The following is a 19708-nucleotide window of genomic DNA, read 5'->3' as shown; positions in this document are numbered from 1 at the left end:
TATTATAGCATAGCCGTTTACAACGCTATAGTTAAGGTTGTGTCAGCACTTCCATTATAATAAACCCTCTGTTACAGGGGGTTTATAACTTGTTGTAAAAATTTGCTCTGGGCTGAAACTTGACATACAAGATCTCAGGCTGGAAGGTGGCAATTGTTATTCTTTCAACTTTTAAAAAAATCTCTTTGTTCTGAAGGGCAATAAATAAATAAACAGTTTAGTCTTTTCTAACAATCCTTGAAATTTCTGACTTCAAATAGAACAATTTTTATAGGCTATTTGCTGGACAATGACCTCTTCTTTTATTTAATAAAGCAAAGAGAAAGAAAAAGGACCAAGATAATAAGTTAAAACAACAACAACAAAGCAGACAGTGAATCAATAGGAGCTTTTATAGTTTAACACATTTCTCCTAACATTACAAAATTATACGCTAATTTATGTTTCAATAGTAAATATGAGTTTATACTACATAAGACTTCTCCCAACCCCCATGCCCAACTATGTATCTCTTAGCAATTCATATGTTTTAATACAGGTTTTCTTTAGAGTAAAATGAGATTTTGGTTATTTAAAGAGAAAGTAGCATGAGAATTAGAAAATGCCACATATGAAAATGTACAATCAAAGGTAGAATATTTACTAGAAAACTAGGGATTTAAATACCTGCCTGACTTTTTGACCTTATTTCAATCTGGTCTGCCATTCCTCTCACAATGGCCCAATTTAAGAGATGAAGGGAGTTAATCTCAATTTATATTATTCTTGTTGCTGCTTCCTTTTACATTCCAACTTTAAAATGATCTCACTGTGTTTGTTTTTTTATCGAATATTTGGCTGTGCAACTCTCAGTACCAGCCCACAGATGGAATTAGGCTACTTACACTGGAAGTAAGTACTGATGGGTAAGTATAACTAAATTATCGGGGAGAATTGACTGCTTCTCATGGAAATGATATAGCTTGGGGTCAGAAAAACAATTCCACGATAATTTCTTTCTTTGTAACTATTCTTCTCTTTGCTACTATCCTCCCTCCCCTGACAGAGGTTTAGAGATTTCTTAAAATATGCTCCATAACAAGCAAAGTATTTTCAGCCACAGGTTACCTTCATTCTGAACCAGGAGAAAAGGAAGTGAGGATAGAAGAGAGGGAGGGAGGAACAGTGGTGCCAAATTGTGCCATTTGTCTCTGAGATCTATGTAAACACGAATGTGAACAGAAAATTACTGGATGTGTTCAGTAAGCATATATATAGTGCACACACTTCCATGCTGTAAAACAAGTCAGAGTTGTTTATAACCATTTTAACCACTTCTTTGTTAAGAATGGAAGTTTGTAATATAAAGTTAGAGTGCTTCAAGTTACAGTGTGTTCACCTTCAGCTCCCTACCTTCTATCCTTTGGATAATTTATCACCAAGCTCTCTGCGCCTGATTAGAGAATGTATCAGTGAGATAAAAGTCTTATTCCTTGTGCTGCAGGAGAGGCAGGGGACTGGAAAAGAGAGGGAGACTGTGGAAGTGCGAGTCACTAAAAGTCAGAAGTTGGAACCCTAAGTGGGGAGGTCAGAGACGGAATGTGTAAAAGTAGAGAAGTCTTTGCTTAAGGCAGTCGAGGTTTATCTGCTGAGCTGATTGGTGAGACCATGTGTCTGAGTTAAAAAGGCTTGAGAGAGTTACTTGGCATAATTTCTCCATCTTCAATGATTTACTACTGAAGTGCAAACATCAATTTTGGACTCTCTCCTGAGAAATGTTTAACAAAGTCAGTGAACTACTGGTACCCTGATATCTTTCTAGATTTGCCAAACTCGGATAGGTCTTTAATAAACCTCTGCCTGAAGTTCATCTCAGTTTTTTTTTTTTCTATTAAGGAAACAGGTCCATTAGTAAATATGCAGATGTAAAAATGTCCTTCCCCTTTACTTCTCCGTTGTGATCTATCTTAGAATTGTTCAGAAGTGCACTCTATTGTTAAAGCTATTTGTGCCGGGTGTGCTAATGCACTCTTTGATTGAGTGAATTAGCAGTCATAACAATCTGGCAGTCTGGCCATAGAAGTGTGCTCAAATTGATTTGTGTTATGGCTGGACTGGAAAATCTAGTGTTAGTTGTTTTTTGCCCTGGGGCATTGTTTGTACCAAACTCTACTTTTCATTTAATTTTCCAATACATTTTGAAAGATTGAAATGCTTGTGATCAACATTTGATCCACTTGCATTATTTAAAAAAAAATTCTGAAAGTAATTTCAGATTCCAAAAAACCTTGCTTTCAATTAGAGTAAACATAATTAGAGTGACGTCGTGCTCGGAATGGTAAATCTCCCTTTGAATCTATTAAGCATGTTATCTCCTTGTCCTGTCACTGAAAGGAATTCAGCATAGATCTGAAGTATACATCTGTATTTTTCTGTGCATGCTTCTAAGAGAACTTGGGAAAAAATTAAAAGAATAAAATTGTAATGAATCTTTTCTTGTTGCCCTTTCTGCATCTGCCCAAATTGTTTCTGTTTCACTTAGTGATGCTATAAAAAGAGAATACTCAAAGCGTTCAGGAAATTTCGAGACATTCAAGAAACACATTCCAATATGTACTACCTTTAAGTTACTCAATCATTTTAGTTTTTTATACTCTATGAAATATGCATTTTAAATCTTTCTTTCAAATAACTGTTATCAATGGCTATATTGAAACTCTGAAGATTTAAAGACATGACTTATCCTGGCTTTGTCAATATTTGTATCTTTCTTACAATCTTCTACTTTGCACTCATTTACCAGAATTATAATGCAGCATGAATAAAGCTAAAAAATGACTATTGATTACAGAGAAAGCTTTGTGAAATCATTTAGTCAGTTTCCCCACTTGAGAAATCAGTGAATAAAATAGGTCAATAGATGAGGATGGAATGGATGTAATACAGTGCTATGCTTCCCTGGGTTATAAAAAGGGTCAAAAGTAAATCCCCATAGAATTCATGTTTTTAGACTCATAAAATAAAAGGATACTTACCAAATCCCAACTATAAGTCCACCTTTCTACAGATCTATTCTTCTTTTTTAAACCACAGGTTTTGAAAGCATGTTTTTTATGTTTCTCTGTTTCAATAAAAGCATTTCCTTGTCACTGCCCCTTTTAACCAAACAGGATGCCCTCATCATCGGGCTAAAGTGCCTGTTGTCATCCAGGTATTCACCGGGACTTTTGCTGCAACAGCTACTCTGTATTTTCTTACTGTCTCCTGCAACCTTACAGCTCTTCTCAAAGCTGCATTTCATACTGCACTGAACTCTGTATCCTGGGCCGATTTTTGTTAATAGACGGTGAGATCTGAGACCACGCTTTCTATTAGTTCCCATTCATAGGAATATCGTCGGGGGCACGGAGGAAGGGGGAGGGGAGGGGAGGGGCCAGGAGGGGGCAGAGGGAGGGAAGAAAATACCTTCCCTGAACTGGTACAAGCTCAGCTTCAAACGATATCCTAGGAAAGAAATTAAAGACTTCTTAATTAGTGCAGCAATTAAGCTTTCTTGGTAGCATTTTAATCAGCACAGGCCCTATCAAAGGACAAACAGAACGATTTGCAGGTCTTTGAATTTTAAACAGTCTTATTGATTTCAGCACAATACGTCTTCACAAAACACAGGGAGAATTTTCTAATATCAGTTACAGTACTTTGAGTTTTGCTTATGCAAATTGAGTGCAGGTTGGAGAAGATGAGGTGGAGGGAGAGGATCTGAAACAATCAGAAATGTAAAAACAATAAACAAATAAGACAAAAGCTTTGAAAGCTAAAGATGCAATGGAAAGAGTGAAAATTTGAAATGTCGCTAGAGTTGATTTATCTGTTGTTGTTAAACACTGTTTGCCTTAATCATTGGTAACATTTCTCAAAAAAGAAAAAAAGGAGGAGAGAAAGAAATCAAAATTTTTTGAGACTTTGCTTTCTTACAGATTTTAATTTGCATTAGATGCTTTTTCTCATCCTATTGTTTGATCAAGGGGGTAAGTGGTAGTTCCTAGAAACGGTTTAGAGACCTGAGGAGGGGGGTTAAGCGGGGAAGAAGCTCCCATTCAGGTGGGGGCAGACACCCCAAGCCCTGCTTTTGAATGGAGCGCGTGTGCTGGGAGGCACAGGTTTCCCAGCAGAAAATTTGGAGTTTGCTTCGAAGTAGGTTGGGATTATGGCTTAGTCAGCTATCATTACTTCTTGTCTGTGGCTTCCGAATGTGGCAGGTATTGGGTGAGTGACAGTTTAAGGAAATGTGAGAGATGAGAATGCTAAGGGCCGATTTTCAGCATTTAAATCCAATTTTATTCATTTGGGGGTCTAGAAATTAAAATGAAGAAACCGTAGTTTAGCGTTTTAAAGACTATTGGAATTTATTAAAGTTTTGCATGCAATTCCAAAATAAAATTAGTTTTTCAGGGCTTAATCATCTTCTTCCTCTCCTTTGCTCATTAACATAGTAATCTGGCATTTTTCAAAAAGGTAATATCTTCCAGAACATGTGTAAACACTTAAAGAAGTATTTTGATGTATGTAATATATATCAAATCGCTAATTTTAATTTTGGACAGATATGAGGAACGAAAGGTTAATATAAATTACTTTTGAATATATTAAAATACATTGGGTAACTAGGCCAAACAACTGTGTAAACTTTAGCTATGTTTGTAGAAGTTTACCTACTTTTTAGCAACAATCAATTTTTTGGATTCAAATTTCTGAATTTTGAAACCTCCTGATATAACTTGTGTCCCAAAAAGTTTAGCAGAAACTTACACAAATTACTCAACAATGTCATATTTCTCTGTAGATATTCCCTACCCCTTTTGACACCAAACTCCAAAAAGTCTAAAGAATTAAAATAATAAAGAGAATATGATAATAATTTCAACATCAAATCCCAGAAACTTCATTATGAAATTTCTCAAGACAGTGAACCCAACGTTAATAGTTTATTTTTGAAATCTGTCAAGTGCTAAAGCATTGTTTCTCTCTAGTGAAGTTAATGAACATGTGTAGACAGGTTTAAAGCCTAACTATTTAAGATTCCTGAAGATATAAACAGAGAACAGACTTGATCTATATTCAAATCATATATTGGTCAAAAATCCTTGAATAAATACCTCCATGCAACAAGTTAGAAAAGGGAAGAAAAGGAGAGAGGGAAGCAAAGAGGAAGAGAGGCAGTCTAAACTCAGCCTGACGTGGTTTTTAAGCAGAGTCGCCCTGTCTGCCTTTACAAGGCAGCTAGTGAACTTTGTTTTTCTTCTTTCAATTATTTGCAAAACACATTTTCACCGACAAACAGAAAAGAACTTGCCCAAAATACTGATACTTTTCAAATAGGAAAAAAATATTGTTATTCATGTAACACATTAGCAACTAGCCTTGGGTCTCAAAGGACGTGAGGATAGTTGGTTGCTGTGCAAGACAGGTGAATTAATTATAGAGTTTTCAGTAAGAAAAATCAGTGTTTTCTTGTTTTCCACTTTCTAAATCTTCAAGGGTACCTGATCTCTTCGAAGTCTGTTGGTACAATAGGCGTTTCTGACCTGCCTTTGGGGCAAAAGTGAAGTTATTCTGAGCAATCCACATCAGGGCAGGCAATTCTTTCTTTCCACAATCTATGAGGAAATAAGGAACTGAATACAGAGCATTCCATTATTCCTAAGCGACTTCAAACTGACTTTTCCCCCACAACTTGAAAACTGTCCTGGAATTTTCAGTATCTTTATACAAATAAATAATTTAATAGGGAGATAAAAACAATGAGATGCATAAAACACACGCTTTGCTTACATGTAAATTTTCCTCAAAATACTCTCTTAATAATCACGAAGTGAGGGGATGTGTTTTCATTTATATCTCATTGCAAAAACGAACGGAAATATATCCTAAATCCTTGAAAGAGATCTCGGAGCGCTCTGGCTCCTCTTTAAGTTGGCAGGCGATTGCTTAGAAGGTTTTGGCAAAAAAATTACGAGTCGTCGCGGACGAAATGGAATTATTAGACACGCAATCTAACGGTAGGAGAAGAGAAATTGATCTCCCTCTCCTTTCCCGATCGCCACTTCTGCGTCCCCGCTTTTCCTCTCCGTCCCTCCCATAGTTTCTTTCCCTAACCTCCCCCACCCCTCCTCTTTTTCTTGCTCACTCGCTTTTCCTCTGTCTCGCGCTCTCGGAGTCTCTGCTCCGAGTTCCTGGTTGGATAATTTGGGTTAATACTAGTGAGTGAGGTTTTTGCGGCTTCAAAGGGTATTTCAAGTTTCCGGAGCTCCTCCCCTCTGCACCGTGTGACAACAACAACTCGTCCAGCCGGCAGCCTGCACTTTTCAGCTCATTTTCTCTCTGTCATTCCCCTCTCAATCTTTGATCAATGTACTTGCCAGGGAGAACCCAAGTCCTTCAAACCTCCTCCTTTTCACCTTCATCCTTAACTTTGTGCTAGAGCAGGACCCACACAACAACAGCAGACCCTCCCCGCCCCCGCCCCCCCCCCCCCCCAAACCAGCCCCCGATCCCAGCCCCCGGAGAGGACTCGCATTTCGACTTGCGGGACACTTTTGTGCGTTTCTCTCCAGAGCGCCTCTCGCGCTCGCCCCTCCTGCGCTCTCTCTTTCATACCCTCATCTCCTTTTTCCTCCTTCTCTGCCTTTCTTCTTCTCGTTCTCTCCTGGAGTTGTCGTTGTTGTTGTCCCCTAGCTCTTTCTCCCTCTTTTTTCCCCCTTCCCCTCCCCGGGGTGTGTGGCAACTTTTCCCCTCTCTTCTCCTCCTTCTGTTTCCCCTTATATGTGACCATGGCAGTGCCGGCGGCTTTGATCCCTCCGACCCAGCTGGTCCCCCCTCAACCCCCGATCTCCACGTCTGCTTCCTCCTCCGGCACCACCACCTCCACCTCCTCGGCGACCTCGTCTCCGGCTCCGTCCATCGGGCCCCCAGCGTCCTCAGGGCCAACTCTGTTCCGGCCGGAGCCCATCGCTTCGGCGGCGGCGGCGGTGGCGGCCACAGTCACCTCCACCGGCGGCGGCGGCAGCGGAGGCGGCGGCGGCAGCGCGGGCAACGGAGGCGGCGGTGGCGGCGGCGGCGGCGGCGGCGGCGGCAGCAACTGCAACCCCAGCCTGGTGACCGCGAGCGGCGGCGGCGGCGGCAGCGGCGGCGGCGGCAGCATTAGCGCTGGCGGCGGCGGCGCCTCCAGCACCCCCATCAACGCGAGCACCGGCAGCAGCAGCAGCAGCAGCAGCAGTAGCAGCAGCAGCAGCAGCAGTAGCAGCAGCAGTAGCAGTAGCAGCAGCAGCTGCGGCCCCCTCCCCGGGAAACCCGTGTACTCGACCCCGTCCCCAGTGGAAAACACCCCCCAGAATAATGAGTGCAAAATGGTGGATCTGAGGGGGGCCAAAGTGGCTTCCTTCACGGTGGAGGGCTGCGAGCTGATCTGCCTGCCCCAGGCTTTCGACCTGTTCCTGAAGCACTTGGTGGGGGGCTTGCACACGGTCTACACCAAGCTGAAGCGGCTGGAGATCACGCCGGTAGTGTGCAATGTGGAACAGGTTCGCATCCTGAGGGGACTGGGCGCCATCCAGCCCGGAGTGAACCGCTGCAAACTCATCTCCAGGAAGGACTTCGAGACCCTCTACAATGACTGCACCAACGCAAGGTAAAGAGCGGGGGGCAGCCTCCGCCACCCTGGGTCCCTCCCCAACCGCCTCCTTGCCCTTTCCTCACTCCCTTCCCAGCGCCGCTGGCTCAGCGCGCCCGCGAGCCGCGCGCCCCGGTGAGCGCGGCCCTCTCCTCCCTTTCCTCGGAGCAATCCAGCCGCTCTCGGCCGTCTGAGAAGTTGGCACCTCACCCTGCTCAGATCCCGCTCTTCCGGCCCGATCCGCCCCTTGCCCTCCTGGGTGCCGGGGCTTGGCAGCTGCGGGACGCGGGAACCCCAAGCCCCGGGGCGGAGGGGGAGGGAAGGAGCAGGATGGTGCCGTAACAGGAGCCCCAGTCCCCGCCTGGGCCGCGCCCTGGTCTGGGGACCCCTCTCAGCGCCACTGACCTCGTGTGCGCTCCCTCGGACCCGGGTTCCACCGCAAGCCGCGGGGCCCGGGCGGGGCTGGTCTGCGGCGCCGAGCAGCGTCCCGGGGGCGGGAGAGGTCGTGACCCTGCCCGGCAAGGTTCGGGGAGCGCGAAGACGCGCTCCGGGTGAGGGGCCCGGGAGGAAGCCTAGGGAGTGGGCCACTTGGAGGTCGGGAGGGGGACGACCTCGGAGACTGAGAGGCCTGGGGCAATCTCGGGGGACCCGCAGCCAGTTCAGTCCCGAAGCCGCGAGAGAAAGCCCGCCGAGGGGAGGGGTCTGTGTGTGCGCGCATGTGTGCTTGTGTCCGCGTGTGAGCGTGTGCGTGTGCAAGGGAGATAAAAGGGTACATTTGCCCCAGGGCAGATGTGAGGGGACCAGCAGGTTTCCTTCTGTACGGGGAGGTGACCGCGTGCCTGACTCTTGGAAGCTGAACTGGAAAGATGGGGAAGGAAGACCACAGCTCGCTGCTCGCTCGCTCTCTCCAAACTGTTGTTTTTTCTTTTCTTTCTTTCTTTTCTCTTCTTCCTTTCTTTCTTTTTTTTCAAGGTTAGTAGCTCACGCAATAAGCAGGTGCAGGCTTTGCACTGGGATGCTCTGCGGACCTGAATACCCGGTGCCGTGGCTTCCCCAGCCCCGCAAAGCGCGCGAACCCTGGAGGCCGCGGGACCGGGAGCCCGGCCAGACCAGTTTTATGCTAATGAACGCTCACTGGGGGAGGATCGACCGAGAGGGGGCGGGAGTGGGGTAACTTGTCAGTTTCGGGGTAGAAATGATCAGTCCACCCGCTTTCATAGTTCCACCTTGTCCCCACCGTTCTCCGGAGAGGGAAAAGTTCAGAGATGCTGGGAGAAAGCAAGGAGGGAAAGTTGGAGACGAGAAGCGGGCGCGTGGGAACTGCGCGCAAAATTTGCGCGGAGGCTTCGGTAAACCTCCAAATAAGTTTAAAGACCGGGAGAAGGAACTGAGCTTTACTCTTTTAGGGTGGGTGCTCTAGTAGAGCTAGGGCAACTGCGGTAGGAAGCTAAGAGGAGGATGAGACCAGAAGGAAGCCGGGGTGAAAAAGCCCCTAGCCATTTCTTCCTTGAAAGAAGACTCCTGACTAGTGACCCTGAAATGCTGTCTAACGAAAAAAGACTCAAACTCCAACTCAGCAAATGTCCTTTCCTGACCTAGCCAGAAACTCTTTCCCGTGTTTATTTGGCATTCTTTGTATGGAGGCATGGGTGTGTGTCTGGGTTTGAACCTTCATCTCTACTATTTTGGGGTGAATATCGAGAACGCGCGCGTGTGTGCGCGCGCGCGCGCGTGCCCAAGAGTATGGACAGGTGGCAGTAAAGACTGAGGGGGGATCTTGATCAGTAAACGTCATTTATGGAGATAATCAGAGTACCTGGATGTACGGAAGATAAAATATTTGCCAAAAAATCTATTACTAAACTATCCGAATCAGGGCAGAAAATTGTTATGGAGTTGTTATAAAGAACGCTAGTGAAATTTGAAGCCAGTTCAGATATGTTATTATAAAATTGTCTACCCATCCAGTAAATTGGTGAAGCGCTACTGTTTTTTTCTTTAGTAATCAAACCACTGGGCTCTTGAATCCTCTTTGTGTGTTTCTTAACAGCATACGTTGTACTAGGTGATTAATGGCTATTTCACCTAACGCACAAAAAATTGCTAGAGAAAACTTCCTAAAATGACTGCAACGGTATAATCAATGTAAAGTAGGAGTGTTACATCTCTTACAATTATTCCCTTGATTTCTTTTCCCTGAAATTTTTGCTTAGACTTTGGAATTGAAGTCCTTGCCATATGGAGCGAGAATATTCTTAAAGTTCTTAGCAAAAATTTTTTAATCTTTTTTTTCCCCGAGGTTAACAACAGCTCTGAAGTTTAAACTTTCAGAGCCAAGATAAGTTAAATCCAGTAGAACTGTTTATCCTTGCAAAAATATCTCATCCATACGCTAATTGCATTTCAATCACCTGATCTTAATACTTTACAATTAAAAGTGTTCTTCTAAAACTCTATTTCAGGTTATTTTTAAGTTAAACGTGGTAAGTTTCTTGCATTTTGATCTTCTGTCAACGACTTGCTCAAACCTAAATACATGCAAATACTTGAGGCATTAACCTTAGAAGATGTGTAGTTGCAGATGTCCACCTAGGTTTTCCTAACTCTGCCACTGACTACAAAAACAGAAAACTTACGATTGAACTCCCTTTCACCAAAATATACTGTTTGCATTGTAATGCATTATTATCTTTAATGATAATTGCAAGTGTTATTGTCTTATTTCTTACCTTTGAAGGCAATACCTAAAATATTTTGCATCTTGATTTTACAAAACTAAAATTACTTTTTCATTCAAGTCCAGTTTATGCCTTTGCCATCAAGATCCTTTTTCATTCACCTAGATATATTGATTTCTTTCATTCTGGTGTCTTTCTCCTCTGGCTACTTAAGAGACTATGTAAAGGAATAATTTATACAGAGGATAAGAGAAACTGTGCAAAAAGGCAAACTGTGTAAAATAGCATAGACACACTGTACAAGAAGCATCAAATCTTAGCACTCTCAGATTTTTACAGAGCATATATCTAATTATGTTTCTTAATAGCATTTAGATACCAGGGAATCTGAAGAACCAAAATGATGTTAAAGAAAAGAAGGTTCATAAACTTGCTCAAAGTGGCTCAGTCAGTTAGTAACAAACCTTAGAGTGGATTTAATTTGCTTGGGGCTATTGCATCAGTATGCTATCTATGAAAACTAGAATAAATGTTGAAGCCATCTGTCATTACCACAAGGAGATGAAATAGAGACTATCACCTGCTTGATAGTAAAGCGGAAAGTAAGGGTCTCAAAACATGAAAGAAAATGTAAGGAAATATATTTAAAAGTTGTCAAAGGACAAAGTCTGACCTTGATCAGCTTCCTCCAATTATTATTTTTAAACTAAACATTAGTTGCATGAACTTGGCTGTTGCAACAGAGGTCACTTAATTAACTGGTAACCATTAAACAACAATAAAAAAAGAAAAGTAATTATGTACATGGTTAAGCCTCTGTATGAGTCAGTTGCTTGTTTGTGGATTTGGGTTGGGATTCAATTTTCCATGAATTCAGGTAATAAAAAGTGACTGTTCTATTTTGTTATCTAAAATGCTTATTTTCTGAGTCTCTCCAGAAGATGATTTTGTCTCAGGATCTTTCAAACAAGATTGTGATTTGGGCCCTATGTGGCCCTAGATTTGTAGCTTTTTTAACTTGAATAGATTCCAGTTTTATCAGACATTATATATATATATATATATATACACACATATATTCACAAACAGTATTCTTTTTTCTTGGAAGCCAATACCATCTATGGACAGCAAATTGAAAGACTTTCCAAGTCTTTTTTGGTCAGTGGTAATATACGAATGCAATTTTAGTATAAGAAGTATAAAATGTTTTCTAATTCTTGGCTTTATTTTTTTTGCCAGGAGTTTCAATAAAGATGGCAAAAACTGAAGCAGTCTATATTTAACATTTGCCCCGTTGCATGCTTTTCAATAGCACGGACTTGTGCACTTATGCATTGATACAGAAAGTTTCAGCACAAATACAGATTCACTTCTAACAGATAATTGGGACGCTTGGCACAGAGAAATTCAAAAATTACTTCAAATGAAGAAAGACTATGCTTTTGAAATTTTCGTATTACAGGTGATTAATGGCTCCTATAAAGCCTAATGTTTCGTTTTATAACACTTCAAAAAGAATAAGGCATAATTAGAAGACTAAGGCCTAAAATATGAAAACTGAAGTTTAGTTTCATCACCAATATCTGTATACTTTAAAAATGTTGGCAAATTATAGTTTAATAAGTAATATATAAATAAAATTGAAAACTGTTCTCACGTAGGATTTACCTTGTTCAATCAAATTATAGTGCAAAATATAAATTCCTGAGTTATTTAGATATCTTTCAAACTTCTTGTTTTTCTTGGAGTTAGTCTCCAATAATATCAGTCATTATTGTTAAAAGTTCACATAGTTATGAAGATGGTTTACTTTCTGAACTCCACAGATTATTAGTTAATGCTCTGAGAGACAATTTGATTTGCACAGATGACATTTTATTTTGTGAAGCTTCAAATATTACGTAGAATAAGCTACAAGACAGGTTAATTTTTATTTTCAGAGTTCCCTGACATAAATTTTTGGTATCTGCGTTTAATACAGAATTTTTAAACCTTCTTTTTCTTAGACTAAATCTGCTCTGATTTTTTGTTTAATCTGCTACGTTTCACGGAAATAGCATATAAATTACTGAGACCAGTATTAGCCACTCTCTTTTTGCCTCACTACCTTCTCCAACCTCCTGAGAAGTGACACCCAATATTGATTAAAGTCTTGGCTGGATTTGAGCATAAATCAGTCTCCTCTTTGGTGATTTACCATGTGTGATTCACCAGCATACAAAAACATAATATGCTTTATTGTTTTTCATTTGATGTTTTGTTTTTGGAATGTAAGTAGCATTTGTAAATTAGCTTAAAGTGCAAGCAGGTAGTTGCTATTTTAGAAACAATTTGTACTTTGACTATCAATTAGTATTATCTTTCCAAGTTATTTAACTAAATTGTTTCATACAATTGCTTTTGTTAATTAAGTAAAATAATCGTTTAAATTGCATTGTATTAGCAACATAGAACACATGTATTGCAAAATATAATAAGCAATGAAACTCTCACAGGTTGAAAACTGTCTCCCTTTGAATCTTTGTCTGAAGAAAATAGTTTGAAGTATGCCTTTTAAATAGGTTCAGGTGAGTCTGCCAGATTTCACTAAACATTCCTATTTTAAGGTTTTTTGTTACTCGGTTCTCTAAAAAAGTTAAACTTTGCCTGAATTTTGTCTTTCAAGGATTTCATTTCCAAACTCTTCACCAGAAATAAAAAGTCACATCAAGTTATGTACCTTTAAAATGACAGGAAATGTAAAAAATGGATATTAACTATTTGGACATTTAAATATGTAATTAAAATAAAGTATTATCATTTCATATTTGAGCTGGTATAAGAATAGAATGACCTTAGCATGTACCGGCAAGTGCGATTCTCTTAACTGCTGAGTTACTGCAATATGATTGGTCAGTTATACACACACACATGCACGCGCATGCACACACACACACACACACATACATATATGTTCTTGTCTAGATGCTGCAGCTTAAAAATTCTAGCTAAGAATACATTAAAATACATTTATATATATATTTTCAGGGTTTGAGACTGCATTAAGGAGACTCTTTTCCATTTTATGTATGTTCAATAATCTATTTTTTAATGAAGAAAACCCTGAATGAAAAGCCCTCCTAATGGGCTTAGATAAGTGTAATATCAAAGGCTCTGATGAGCACAGATACGGATCTCTCAGGCAGAGCGGAAGCTCTGTGAGTCTGCAGCGTGTCAAATTCCTTTACTCTCCTTCTTCTCAATCTGTCAGAGGTATTTCCAGTCAAAAATAATCTTTTGCTACCGTAACTGTCTTCTAAAATAACTTTTAATTGCTGATATTTGCTTTTTAGTGTAAGTCACAGCACAGAAATGACTTCGTTAGAATAGTGTAGATAGCTTACCAAATTATTTCTTTGGAAAACAAGAACACCAAGGGTAGTATATTTATATTTGGTGTAGTAATTAGTTATTATTAGATTAACTGGGTAGATCACTTTATTTTGATGCACTTATTTACTTTGAGAAGGTTTCTGACAATCTTTTAGGAGTCAGTCTATTACAGTTAATGACTAACTTTATATTTAAATGTACAAATGACTATGAACAGAATTTTCTATCTGGTATAAATTAGTCAATTAGGCAATCAGTCAATGAAAGAGTATTTTTTTGAAATTAACTATGAAATTAAAATTATTTTAATAAAATAACAGATAAATGTCCAATTAAAAAATATATGCATTTATATCAAATCACATATAGAGAATGACCCAAATTGCCACTTGATCCAAAATCAGGGATCTTGAACCAGGTGCATTTTAAATTTCTTAATGTATTCTGACTTGGCTTTACTTTATAAGAGAAGAGGATTCTAATTTATCCATTAAAAAAATTCATATGTAGATTTTTCTAAATTGGATATTGAAACGGGCAATGACTGAATTTTGTTCAAGGTGTGGCCCTCTGTTGCTTTCTGATTCAGATTGGCTTGGAGTTGATCCAGGATATCAAGCTGGGATTCTTTTGCACAATTAAATGTACGTGACTTGAGTGGAACTTGTCAAAGACAACTTACTAAACTGGAAAACTCACTATGTCATTATTTAATTAGTCTTATATTTTTGTTCTTGTAGGTATATCGAAGTGTCTAAAACCACAACACAGCAACACACTGAATACCTGGTTGCTTTAAAAAAAATTTGAGAGTAATGATTTTAAAAAAAAGCATCTAAAACATATTATTATAAAATGAATACAATACCTGGAACACACTGTGTGTTTCTAGCAGGAAGTCAAAAGTATTTACTATGATTTGAAGAACATAAATTTAACTATACGTAGACTTATAATAACGCTGCAGAGGATTTTGAAGGTATTATATATGTTTGACAAAAACTTGGATATGATTTTCCAGCATGATTTTTGCAAGGCAAATATTGAAATAGGTAGCAAAATAGATTGGTTAGTAACATTGAAGAACTGAGAAATGTTTTCCGTTCCTTAGAAGAAATGAATGGAGAAGTGAACAAAGTATTAAAAAGTCACAACGTAACTTACTTTTGGATTTATATGGTATCAAATATTTCTAAGTAATTAGATTACCCTCCAGTCACAAGAGGGGGGAAAAATACTTTTCTTCAAGGACAAACAAAATACATTAGGAAAGAAAGAGTGCTAGTTGAAAGGGAATTACTTTTTGGAAACATATAGAAGCATTTGCAGGAAATATCTGCTAATTCAATTTAAAGGATACTGGTTACTTCTCAAGGAAAAGTAATGAGAATCAATCTCTAGAATATGTTAATCAAGAAATGCTTTATTATATTCACGTATCTAGCAGATGAAGTATTTTGTTAAAATCATTCTGAAGTTTTATTAATACAACAGTAAATGGGCTATATTATTCACAATCATATTTTAAAAACATTTTTTGTAGGAACAAAGCAAATCACTGAAAGTATAACAAATCTTTGAACCATCACAACTCTGCTCAAATACTGATATACTCAACATTGTAATTTCTATTTTATGTTTAAAATATCTACTTTTTCTTTAGTTTAACTCTTGGAAATGATACTTATTTCTTGAGTTAGGCAGTTTCTAGTTTAATAGTGCCTTTGGATTTTAAATGAATAACTTGGAGCACTTTTAATAGTCATATTACCAGTCACGCATTTTATACTAGGATGGATGTTCTCGTGGGTGCAACAAGTGTAAAATATTTGTCATTATTTTAGAGATTTTTGTGATGGATATTTTTGTTTTTATTAACCTTAGCCCATTTGTAGTCTATGTATTTATGCTTAAATAATTATAATATCTTTGTTAGAAAAGCCTTTACATATATGTACATGTGTGTATGTATACACACAGACACACACACACACGCTTGTAAGACAAGGGCTATAGGACAAACAATTTACCAATAAAATTGGCTTTAATTTTGCTTTCTGTGATTCATTGAAATATAAAATAACACATGAAAAACAGATTCTGCTTTACTGAATGACAATAGAAAATATATTCAAAATTAATTTTAGGGTGAGAGAAGTAATTTATACTTAAATATTTAAAAATATACAATGTTACTTAGTTACTAGGACAGTGATTAAAAGCTTATCTTAATTTTCCTAGGCTTTTATTTTTATAATAACTAAAATGTACTTTTATTTCTCTATGGAAAATACATCTACTGAAAATTATTTTATTTGTATGGAATAGATATTAAACTATTAGGTACTCAAATCTGTACATTGTTGAAAGACATTTAACGTGTTTCATGTCATTACTCCACTTCTTTGATTGGTTTATTTCATTGCTGCTTGCACTTTAGAGCAAGCATATCCTTTAAAATCGGTGGATAAATGATAGGAAAACAATTTCATAACCTAAAAAAAAAAATGATTGTTCTTCTAAAAGCTTTGCCATCAATGAGATGAGTTAGGAATGAGGTCAAAGGGTTAATCTGTAGGTCTACATAAGGAGATGTGTATTACCACTTCTTTCAGTAGACTGTAATTGTCTTTGAAAACACCTGGTAGAGGTCCAGTTAAATTGAAATCAATTACTTTCTCAATCATTCCATGGCATTTGTGAAGCCATTACGTCATTGGTAAAAGTGCAAGCATGCATGCATTTTTTTGCTAAGTAGAAAGAAGCTTATAAAACAGGGACTACTCAAAAGTTTCTGCCTCATCTAAATCTTGTGGAATCAAAAAAAACCCCACAACAATTGTACATAATAAATGTAAAATGACATTTGGTAAGAAGTTCATCTTTGCGTTTAGTTACCTAAGTAAAAAGAAACGTGTTTCACGTTACTTTTTGCATCATCTGGTCTGCACATATTTTGAAAAAGTGTAAGTAAGTATAAATGGTTTCAAAATATTTTATGACTTGGGAGCTCTGACACCTTCATTTTTACCCTCTAAGAACCCTCTGACAAGTGTATATTATAATCAAAGATGAATATATGTCTGCTGTTCACTGATTTTTTTCTTCACGCCATTGACGCTACATGCAGATTTGAACTTGTAGCCAGGAACAGTGCTTCCATGCTTCAAATTGCCAAAAGACCCCCAGGGATAGAAACTTGACCTGCTTTTATGAAACCATAGAATTACATTTATACAAGTTACCCCATGGGAAAGGAATGAACTGATCCCAATTCAAACCTTAATATTGGAGCCTTCTGGGTCAGATTTGATTTTTCCTTTTGTTAACACCTGTTTGGTTACCAAATTTAGTAACTAGATATTCTTAGGAAATTTAAAAAATATTATTCATGAATGACATTTCACAGTTAAGCCAGAGTGCCATCAAAATTTTGCAGCTGTTCAAGTTTTAACATGTTATGAAGATGTTACTTTTTAAAACAAAATATCTACCTTTTAAATATACGTCCTAGATCTAAGGAGTTTAAATATACGTTTAATTGGATGTCACAACATTTATTTTGTACTTTTTTATTAATGTCTTTCGATTGGAGAGTCAGCACAAGTAAGGGAAGAAACTTTTTTTTAGGGAATCATTCCCTGTGGTAACGTTTCAGGATAAGTATTTTTATATGAATATATTTAATATTTCTTAGCTTCACATTTTAAATGATTATACTTTTTATTTTCTTTTTAGTTGGACCTCCCAAAGCAGTTTCCAGAAGGTTGCTTTTGCCAATGATAGTAACAGGTGAAGGTGGTCATTGATAAATTGGATACTTAAAAGCTATTTTTATTTCGGGTGGATTCACTTTAGTTATGTGAACTGGGCCTAAGTTGCAAAACTGTAGTTAAGACGTTGAAAATAAAGAGGAATTTAAGTATGTAACAGTTTGTTTAATTTCTGAAATATCAAAATGCTATGCCATATATATACATAATGGATAAATAATATAATTGGGTAGGGTTATAATATCTCTTTGCTTATAACTGATGGTATTAAATGACAACCACGTGATTACAGAACCTACTTCTCCATATAGAATGACTTGATCTCAATCTTATATACACTAAACACTTTATAAATGATAGAGCAACAGGCATACATATATATCCCCACTCAAATATATGCAATTACAATTATGAGGGTTAAATAATTCCATGACCAGATTTTGGAATTGAGATTAGCATGTTCCTTTCCCAATTAAAAGTTAAAAAGAACTTCAAGGACCTTTCACTTCTTTTTTTCACTTAACATCTACAAAACCATTTGGATAATTGGTTATTTTCCTACAAGAACCAAACATGAAACTTCCTAATAGGAATGGTTATAACAAATCAATTCGTGGAGTAGAGGAAAAACATTAAAATTTCCAGTGGAAGGTATACCACTTTCCTTACTATCATAAGTTATGATCATCAAGGAGAAAATATTTCGAGTTTTAAACATGTGCTATTTATTCTTTTTTATTGGCTGGTATGTGGCAAAAAACTTCCTTTCACTGTACACTAACATTTTTCTGCCTTGCTTTGACACTTACCGTTTGAATGAAGCTGAAATATTAAACCGATTACTTATATGTTTCCTAAGACCGCTTTGATGCCATGTTTATAAAATAATATTTGATTGAATAGTTCATTTAATTGGCAAGTTTGCCCCAACTACTTTCACGGTGATCGAACATGGCTATTGCTCTCCACTTTCTCTGACCGTGATGGAAGGAAGGAAAGGAGGCAGACCACATGACTCAACCACATTATGCTGTTCTTAAAAAGAAGCCAGTTCAGGAAAGGCCACCTATTCTGACTTTTGTAATGGTGATAATATGAAGTTTCTGTGACCTTTTTTGTCTTCCAGTGGCACTTTGTAGCTCTATTTCCAATAATGATTGATGGTACACCATGTGAACTGCAAAAAAAAAAATCACCTTAAAAAATCTTGCTATAAAATGCGTGAAAACAAGGAGAGATGGAACTTTTATATTTTAGGCAATTCTCTGTAAGTAGAGTCTTCCTTAATATTGCACAGAGTTCTACATCATACTTCATTTAGGAAGGCTTCAGACACCAAACTAAATTTCATCTTCTTAAATATCTTTGTCATCTAAATTCTCCTCATGATAATCCTTTTTTGCTAGAAACTCTAGTGAAATTGTGCATGAAATATAAACAATTTATCATGAAATTTACCTGTAAACACCGAGCCAAAAAACAGAACAAACTAGGTTTTTGAACTGTTGATATTTACATCAGCTTTCTAAATTCAACAGTGTGAAAATATAATCTATTTTTATTAGGGTATTTTATTCCAAGCTTAGGAAATAAAATTAAAATGGTATATTTGATCTTGAGTAAACTTCTTTGCTCTCTCTTTTGGGGAGTGGGTTAAATAAGGGCCCATGACAGAGATGCTGTTTGTTTTCACAAAAGTTGTTTGTGATTTCAGGTACTCTTGGGAAATCTCTTGATCAGATTCACATCTGTTCCTGTCAAAGTGGGTGCTAAGATACCGGTCACCCAGCAACCATGTCCAAGAGGGAATTGGGCCGATAATAACTTCAAAAAGGAATGACAGATGCTAGATTAGGATGAAAGACAAAACGCATGAAAAATGAGCTTGTTAGAATCAAAAATTTGTTCAAGCACCTTTATGCAAATTAAATGAATATTGAATATTTGCATGCAGTGATTTCTACTTTTTCATTTGATTGAAAAGAAAAGAATAGTGCATTTAAACTCACAAATGTGACTTCTTTCTTTTGTACTAATCAACATACAAAGCCGAATCTCTTTTTGAAAAATCAGATTAGCCACCTGGGTTCTTCTATCTCTACTAAGTATGTTATAATGTTTTTCTTATAACCATGGTACTCTTTGGGACAACTTGGTTTATCTAATTTTTTTCATAAGAAACAGTCACGTAAATTAAGCTTATTTTAGGTGAATGTAAATCCATTTCTTGAGAAAGC

General features: G+C 38.0%; 1 protein-coding gene and 1 long non-coding RNA gene across 2 annotated transcripts in view; one reads left to right on the top strand and one right to left on the bottom strand.

Annotated features, from left to right (window-relative positions):
* Positions 1–2175: 2175 nt before the first annotated feature.
* Positions 2176–6284, bottom strand: LOC138918534 (uncharacterized). Its single transcript, XR_011428007.1, has 2 exons — positions 6167–6284; positions 2176–5636 (listed from the first exon to the last, which is right to left on the bottom strand). It is a non-coding gene; the product is annotated as an uncharacterized lncRNA (long non-coding RNA).
* A 214-nt stretch (positions 6285–6498) lies between these two features.
* Positions 6499–19708, top strand: part of DACH1 (dachshund family transcription factor 1) — a 407110-nt gene continuing 393900 nt past the window's right edge. Inside the window, exon 1 of the mRNA XM_070240348.1 lies at positions 6499–7666. Within this exon, the coding sequence (XP_070096449.1) occupies positions 6810–7666 (857 nt within the window). The 5' untranslated portion in view covers positions 6499–6809. The remainder of the gene's footprint in view (positions 7667–19708) is intronic.

This window comes from Equus caballus, chromosome 17 (assembly GCF_041296265.1).
Source record: "Equus caballus isolate H_3958 breed thoroughbred chromosome 17, TB-T2T, whole genome shotgun sequence".
In the NCBI taxonomy this organism is placed as follows: Eukaryota; Metazoa; Chordata; class Mammalia; order Perissodactyla; family Equidae; genus Equus; species Equus caballus.
Note: the sequence above shows the minus strand (reverse complement) of the source record. Positions and strands in the feature narration are given on the sequence as shown.